We start from the raw sequence: 8,965 nt of genomic DNA, 5'->3' as shown, positions 1-8,965 counted from the left end.
TGGCGAGTATTGAAGGAGAGGATGGGGATGAAGAGCGACACAGGTAGTTTTTCTTATTTAACCGACCAAACTATTTCCCTAACCTTAACCAAGTTGTTTTAGTTGCATAAACGTAATTCAGTTCATGGTGGAGAAATGTTATTTTCCCATAATATGTGTCCACAACACGTAAATCACCGTTTTAGAGTTTGTGTTCATTTCACATATTTTGTGAATCATGTTGCCTTATTTAGGAAAAAAAGTTTTGTTTTATTTTTTTACATAAATGTACAACACTTCCATGTTTTAATTTTTAGAGTAGCACTAATAAGGCTAATTATATAAGGCTAAATAAGGCTAAATGTTTACTTGTTGCTTTTGGCACCGCATGTTATAATAATAATAAAAGTAATAATAATAATAAAATGTATTTGTAAGCGCTATAAATCATCAAAGCAGACAATTGGACCAGTACACCCACAGCCATACTACAATTTGAGGGACAATCATGTAGGACTAGCCTGGTTCCAGACTCCTGAATCTCGTCCCTCTACTCTTCAGATTTGGTCGAGCGGTTCAGAGTCTGGTGTTGCTCTATTCAACAGCGAGCTCTAGCTCGGAAAAACGATCGGGCCAATCAAAGCCTTTGTGGGCGGGACTAAAGTTTGAACCATTCATGCAACGGTTTTTCAGTAGCGTTTCGGCAGAATAATATTTGTTGAAATCTCCTCCTTAACCAACAGATTGTCTTTGCAAAGACGATATTTTTGTCAAAAACGACAGACGTTCTTGGTAAAAGTAGTAAATACGCCCGGCTTCAGTGAGACTGAAGTGACGTCAGAGCGACCGGATACATGAGTCACTAGAGATCGGTTCAGATACGTCGGTCACTAGAGATCGGTTCAGATACATGAGTCACTAGAGATCGGTTCAGATACGTCGGTCACTAGAGATCGGTTCAGATACATGAGTCACTAGAGATCGGTTCAGATACGTCGGTCACTAGAGATCGGTTCAGATACATGAGTCACTAGAGATCGGTTCAGATACGTCGGTCACTAGAGATCGGTTCAGATACATGAGTCACTAGAGATCGGTTCAGATACATGAGTCACTAGAGATCGGTTCAGATACATGAGTCACTAGTGATCGGTTCAGATACATGAGTCACTAGAGATCGGTTCAGATACATGAGTCACTAGAGATCGGTTCAGATACATGAGTCACTAGAGATCGGTTCAGATACATGAGTCACTAGTGATCGGTTCAGATACATCGGTCACTAGAGATCGGTTCAGATACCTGAGTCACTAGAGATCGGTTCAGATACATGAGTCACTAGTGATCGGTTCAGATACATCGGTCACTAGAGATCGGTTCAGATACATGAGTCACTAGTGATCGGTTCAGATACATCGGTCACTAGAGATCGGTTCAGATACATGAGTCACTAGAGATCGGTTCAGATACATGAGTCACTAGAGATCGGTTCAGATACGTCGGTCACTAGTAGGGTTGCAAAGGGGTGGAAAATTTCCGGTAAATTTCCGGAAAGTTTCCGGTAAATTTCCATGGGAAGTTAAGCTGGGGAATTTTGGAAATATTCCAAATTGGAAACTTTCCATGGGAATTATGGGAATTTATGGGAATTTATGGGAATTAATGGGAATTAATGGGAATTTATGGGAATTAACTGGGAATTGAGGGTAATTTAATGGAAAGGTATCATATCCAAGCATAAATATTTGTTTTGTTATAAGAAGACATCCATCCAAAATAATACAATTAAAACAGATTTATTTGTAAGTAGAACTTTATCAAGTGTTAAATATTTTATTGAACAATCAATTCTTTCATTGAAGAACAAAAACATGAATGTTGAGTTAAATATTACTCATCCCCCCGACCCAACCCATTCAAAAATTAACAAAAATGCAGAGGAATGCACAGTGCATGTAGGGGGCGTGGCCTCTGTAGCCCTGCAGTAAGCAGTGTGCTATGTGTGCATGTGATTGAGGAATAGCATAGATATTCAACTGTTCTTGCATGATATCTGGTTGTTTTAGTCAGGATTATGCTAAAATATATTTTCCCCAACTATATTTAAGTTCCCTATTAAGAGCATACCTTCAATTTAGTAAATTCCTGGTTTATTCCCGTTTATTCCCATAAATTCCCGTTAATTCCCATAAATTCCCGTTAATTCCCATGGAAAGTTTCCAACTTTGAAAATTCCCGGAATTTTGCAACCCTAGTCACTAGTGATCGGTTCAGATACATCGGTCACTAGAGATCGGTTCAGATACATGAGTCACTAGAGATCGGTTCAGATACGTCGGTCACTAGGTCATTAAAAAACAGCTCTTAAAGCCATGGTATATCTTTCAGTGTTTAAAGAGGCAGCACTGACAACAGTCTTGATCTTTTCCCACAGTTTCATGAGAAAAGGCAACAGTTTTTCCCAGACAAAATCCTTGATGGCTCTACCGCACTGAACTAACAGGTTGCGTGCTTGTTCAAACAACGTGTCGGCCATCTTGAACATGTCAGAGGTGTAGTGCAGGCCTCCATTAGCTGTGATCATGTCATCTATTTTATCCAGGAGGTTCTTAACCTGCTGCCTCCCTCCTCTCCCCGTGTTGTCAAAGACACAGTATCTACCACCACACTTGTCCACTAGTTCAGACACAGAGCTGTTGGCCTGGATCTTCTGATGGATGTCCTGACCTCTGAGCTGGTCTCCGCCGGTGAAGAGGACCATGGCATGTTTAAGAGCATCGTCGTTCAAGAGTTTTGGCAGTAAATTAAATAGTTTGACCTCTTGTTTGGAGGTCCTGCCTATTCTGACCACAAAGACAAAGGCATGTGGTCCTGGATTAGACTCTACTAACATCTTCATAATCTCAATGTATAACTTCTTGGGAGACAGAACTTCATCTGTGAAGCCTGGAGTGTCAACCACAGTGACCCGGCGACCTTCCACCATCGCTGATTCAGCCACACACTTGGTGCTGACCAGTTCAAAGTCACAATTACTCTTAAACTTACAAGATCCCAGGATGGTGTTCCCTGACGCACTTTTCCCAACTCCAGGTAGACCCAGCAGCACAATCCTCCTGTCCTCCGGACTGACGGAGTCCCCGGACAGGAGGATCCTCGTGTCCTCCGGACTGACGGAGTCCCCGGACAGGAGGATCCTCGTGTCCTCCGGACTGACGGAGTCCCTGGAAATACCTGCTGGAAGAGAGAAAAGAAAAGATAGCAGGGTTTCCCACACAAAGGTTTATTTGTGGCGCACTGCCACAATATCGGCACATGCCGCCACAAAATCAAAAGTTGGTCAGTATAGAAATTGATGTAAAGCAATACAGCTTCACCGGTTGCGTTTCTGTTCTGTCCTTTTGTGTGGGAGGAGTCGGATCAGATACGCAGCCGTTTACTTCAGTGCAGCTCTGCTGGCCCCGCTCGCAACATGTTGCCGCAACTTTGGAGACACACATGGCTACTATTTTTGACAGACTACACATCTCTTTGCTCCATATTTTAGCCATATAAATGTATATAAATGCCAAGATTTTGTGTACCATTGTCATGGTTGTGACTTTTGCCTTGTCTAGGTTTTGTATTTCTTTGTGTGTTTCCCTGTCTAGTTCTTTTAGTTCTTTGTGTACCATGTTACCTGTCTGCTCCAGCTGTGTCTAATTTGTAATCACCCCCATGTGTATATTAGTCTTGTTCCCCAGTCAGTCTTTGTTGGATCATTGTGTTATGTTTGTGTCAGTTTGTGTAGAGCTCTTGTTTTTGGGTTTCCTGTGTCACCTGCTATTTGTTCAATTAAACACCCAGTCTTGGGGTTTTGATCACAACCTGCCTCGCTATCCTGCGTTTGGGTCCTCACCACACCTACCCGTGACAACCATAGTCATTTATCACCATGTCAGTAAACAAAATAGAGGATACATGAATCAGTGTCACTTAAAGAAATGTTGGAGAGGAAGTTATCTATGGAGCCGCTGAGAAGCTTCTGTTTGGCAACAGTATGCTACACTCTCAAAAAAAACATATCCTCTATGGTTCATTAATGTTCCTCACGGTACAACCTGAGTTGTTTATGGAACAAAAAGCAAAACTAGTTAACTGTGTTCACTTACTCAGAGGTAAAATGTAGATAGGCTCAGAACGGACCTAGCTTTGAACTCCCGTTGTGAAAATTAAAGTGAAACTTAAAATCTTCCATCGCTCCAAATTCGTATGTTATAAATGGCATTTGTAAACAGTAACAGTACAGTACAGTTTTTAATCAGATAGAAAATTAACATGAGTGCAGTGCAAACACTGGCATATTGCCCCTGTTCCGTGATGTATTGAAGATAAGGTGAGACATATTAAAAATCTGTGCATGTAATGCGATATATTGAAATAAACCCAGCCCCCCCCGACAGATGGATGTATGAATGAATGAAAACAAGAGACTGACGTATCATCCTGACTAATCTAAGGTAGCAGTTATGAATAATTTCTGATTTTCATTGAAAATGACTCATTGGTCAGTCTTTCAGCTCCGATCTCTGGTCTGAAATTCATCTCTAATCCCATACTTTCCAAAAGAGGATGATGTCATGGGTCTGGAAGTGACCATCTCTGCTCTGGTTAGTTACTACTGATATAAAATATTATGTACATCTGTTAAACCAAAATGGATGGCACAACTAGGGTTGCAAAATTCCGGGAATTTTCAAAGTTGGAAACTTTCCATGGGAATTAACGGGAATTTATGGGAATTAACGGGAATTTATGGGAATAAACGGGAATAAACCAGGAATTTACTAAATTGAAGGTATGCTCTTAATAGGGAACTTAAATATAGTTGGGGAAAATATATTTTAGCATAATCCTGACTAAAACAACCAGATATCATGCAAGAACAGTTGAATATCTATGCTATTCCTCAATCACATGCACACATAGCACACTGCTTACTGCAGGGCTACAGAGGCCACGCCCCCTACATGCACTGTGCATTCCTCTGCATTTTTGTTAATTTTTGAATGGGTTGGGTCGGGGGGATGAGTAATATTTAACTCAACATTCATGTTTTTGTTCTTCAATGAAAGAATTGATTGTTCAATAAAATATTTAACACTTGATAAAGTTCTACTTACAAATACATCTGTTTTAATTGTATTATTTTGGATGGATGTCTTCTTATAACAAAACAAATATTTATGCTTGGATATGATACCTTTCCATTAAATTACCCTCAATTCCCAGTTAATTCCCATAAATTCCCATTAATTCCCATTAATTCCCATAAATTCCCATAAATTCCCATAATTCCCATGGAAAGTTTCCAATTTGGAATATTTCCAAAATTCCCCAGCTTAACTTCCCATGGAAATTTACCGGAAACTTTCCGGAAATTTACCGGAAATTTTCCACCCCTTTGCAACCCTAGGCACAACAAACAAAAAGTAAGCATTCAAAATGTAACATGTAACTATATAACATGATAAGTAGTGAATCAGATCTTACTGGTTGTGAGGTGGCCTGACTTGGCCAGCAGCTCCCAGACCTGATCCTGTCCTCTGCCTTCATTGTTGAACAGATGATACTTCCCTGCAAAGCTTTTAATGAAATCTGGAAGTACACCTTCTTCTTCTTCGAAGATAAAATCCTCCACTGTCATGTTCTTTAAGGCGTCACCTTTGGTGAAGAGTATATAACTCTTCTCCAGCCCCCGAGGCCCCAGGGCCCAGGCAGCAGTCTCCACAGCCTGCTGGTCCTCTTTGGTGAACCGATCTACTTTGACCACCACCAGAAACAGACACGGCCTGCTGGACTCCAGGACCTCCTGGCACCAGGTTTTAACGTCCTCCTTAGCATTTAATATTCCCGGTGTGTCAATGACTGAGATTTTTTTCCCGAAGATCTTTGCTGTTTCCTCGGAGCGTTGTGTCGTCACAGACCTGAAGGACAGCCTCGATTCAAATGCTTCCCGACCCAGGATGGTGTTTCCTGAAGCACTTTTCCCAACTCCTGTTTTCCCAAGAAGGACGATGGTGAGGTCTGGATCTGGATCCATTTTCAGACCATCAGACACACCTGTTGGAGTCAACATGGAGGTTTTTAGTTTCTGCTGCTATTACTACTACTACTACTACTACTACTACTACTACTACTACTACTACTACTACTACTACTACTACCTGTACCACCTGGCCATCCCTGCACACAAGATGCAGCTTTCACTGGTTTACTGTTTTTTACAAAACCTTATTTCCAAATCCTTTGTTTGACCCCATCATACCTGCAGAGTCTCTTAACTTTATCCTCCTCTGCTGTCAATACTCTGTCCTCCTCTCATATACTCTAACAGTTCCTAGAACAAATACCTCTCTTGATCGCTCTGCATTTCTATCATGAACATTCTTACAGATACAGGCAACTGTTTTCAACCCCCACAATAATCTATGATTTACAACTCTGGAAAACAGGTTCCAATTGTATTCATATGTATTGTGTATGATTTTATGTTATCTTATTGTCTGATGCATTTGTACCGCATCCAATGAACTGCAATAATCACTAACGCTGGGCAATTCAATTATGTCATGAACAGCTTTACAGGGCGCTGTCATGGACACTCAGAAATGCCTTTATTCTCATACTTGTGTCTGTTCTTGAATGATTTGTGTTGCTTTTATATTGTGTGGCATTCGGCTTACCGCCCTGTCTGTCTTTTTTCCCTTCCCTCTCTCCTTTTGTTTTACTGCCCGTTATTAATGATAATGCTGTTTGTTGTTTAATGTTGTCTGTCTGTTTTGTCCCTTAATGTTGAATGTTAGTATGTCTGAGGTTTTGTCTTATTCCCTCCCCTTTACCCCAAGAGGCTCTTGTCAGGCCGTCCTGTCAATAAGAATTTGTTCTTAAGTGACCTGCCTGTTAAGATAAAGGTTAGACAACATAAAATAAAAATACTATTACTACTGCTATTTCTGCTGCTATTAATAGGCTACTACTGCTGATACTACTACTACTACTACTATTATTACTACTACTACTACAATAATAATAATAAACTTTATTTATTTATGTAGCACTTTTCAAAACAGTCGATACACACTGAGCCAATCTGAGCTCTTCAGGAAGCCCATCCCATAGTTTAACACAACACTCTTTTTAGTGCGCGCGTGTGTTCATTAAGCCAGGGAAAAGACTTTGGCTTGGAGTTCCTTATTTTCATAGGTGCAATCGAGTCCAAAATAGATGTGCGTTTGCCATTTCAAAATTTGACTATTTACTATATTGTGCGTTGGAGCTGGAATGAAAGCTTGTTCATCACGCATCATAGAAATGCCTCAGAGAACTTAGTTGCAGAGCTTGAATTAAAAATATGTGAACAGACACGGGAGCAAGGTACAGGAGAAATGGACTGCATTTATTTATATAGCACTGGGATATCATTAAAAACAATGGCCTTATGGTCAGATATAGTTCAGATACAGTTATCTATTACAGTGACTGAGTCAAGACTGATACCAGACGATAGCACAAGGTCCAAAGTGTGTTCCTTATCATGGGAATGCATATAAAAAACTGAGAGAGGCTAAAAGAACCAAGAAGGTTTAAAAAATCAGTAGTGAGAATATTAGGACAGTAAATGAATGTTAAAGTCCTGGAGTATCAGTATCCTGTCAAATTTGGGCATAGTAAGTGAAAGGAGCTCTGGGAACTCAGAGATAAAATTAGCATTAGGTTTAGGGGGTCTAGAGATCACGAGACAAAGCAATTGAATCTTTCCTCTAATAATGAATCTCAGCAGTTCTCAGGTGGTAAAGAGGTGGTTGAGCTACTGAAACTACTGTTACTGTTAGAAATAACTGACAATCCCCCACCGCTACCAGAAGACCTAGGCTGGTTGAAAAATGAAATATTTGGAGGGAAGGATTCAATTAGGGGAATTAAGTCGCCTTCGCTCAACCAGTTTTCTTGCCTGGGTCCAGACCTTTGACTCCGCCCACTCCACTAGTTGACTGATTCTGGTCTGACATCGTGACATGAAACAGCGGTTTCTCTGTTGAAAAACGATCGGTCTGATGAGCGCCGGGTGGGACAAAGGATTAGCCAATCAGAGCCAGGGGGGCGGGACTAACGCTGTCGTCAAGCTGTTGTCAAGCTGTGAGCCGGAACCAAGGAGTAATAACAACAATGGAGACGCTATAGACAAGATGGACGCTGCTATCCAGGCTGTTCTGAATCCATTAAAAGTCGTCGTACTTTGTTTTTACTTGGCTCCGTGTCGTCAAAGATCCTCTATACTGTCTGAACCGTCTCTGGTGTTGTCATGGCTACGCATCAACGTCGACTTAAAATGACGTTAGATTCAGGCGGATACGTTGGTCTCTAGTGATCGGTTAGGGAAAATCGAATCCCCCTCCCCCACGGAAATCTGTTAGAGTGGAGGCAATGAAGACTGAAGATGGAGACGGAGTGGAACGAGTCGACAGTTCAGTCTATCAGGCAACCAATTTTCCATTATTATAAAAAAGTCAAGGCTATCAGATATAATAATATCTTAGTAGTAAAAGATTTGTTTGAAAGAGATCTTACTATGTTCAGCAGGTGAAATCTTGGGTCCTACAGGGGACGGAGACTCGAACCTTGTGCCGCCCACTACTGGAACTACAACTACAACTGCGACTACTACACTGTTAGAGGAGGGAGGACGGAGACAGTTATCAGGTCCTGAAACACCCGAAGCAGTGCTATGTAGCCACTGAAACACTGGGACTGGTGTTTAGGTGGGGCTCAAGTTTAAACACTAATATCAGTATGTGGGAGCACTTTAAACACAATATGTTGGTTTTGAAACACAAAACATGGTAAATCAATACTAAAGTGAGGGTTTTGGAGCTATGCCCAGTTTTAAGTGTTTCAATTCACATGTATGAGTCTGCAGACACACAAAGAGTGTTTTGAAAGTTTG

The 8,965-nt window shown here is 41.0% G+C and overlaps 1 protein-coding gene across 1 annotated transcript; it reads right to left on the bottom strand.

Moving 5' to 3' along the window:
* Positions 1 to 1,883: 1,883 nt before the first annotated feature.
* On the bottom strand, positions 1,884 to 6,078 carry LOC139640131 (GTPase IMAP family member 1-like). The gene is made up of 2 exons (XM_071514302.1): positions 5,507 to 6,078; positions 1,884 to 3,115 (listed from the first exon to the last, which is right to left on the bottom strand). Exons 1-2 carry the CDS (start codon positions 6,059 to 6,061, stop codon positions 2,330 to 2,332), a joined length of 1,341 nt encoding a protein of 446 aa, XP_071370403.1. The 5' UTR covers positions 6,062 to 6,078; the 3' UTR covers positions 1,884 to 2,329.
* Between the last annotated feature and the right edge of the window lie 2,887 nt (positions 6,079 to 8,965).

This window comes from Centroberyx affinis, unplaced genomic scaffold, assembly GCF_046629955.1.
Source record: "Centroberyx affinis isolate AG114_WGS23_722 - 3 ecotype Tasmania unplaced genomic scaffold, CSIRO-AGI_Caff_v1 ptg008423l_1, whole genome shotgun sequence".
NCBI lineage: Eukaryota > Metazoa > Chordata > Actinopteri > Beryciformes > Berycidae > Centroberyx > Centroberyx affinis.
Note: the sequence above shows the minus strand (reverse complement) of the source record. Positions and strands in the feature narration are given on the sequence as shown.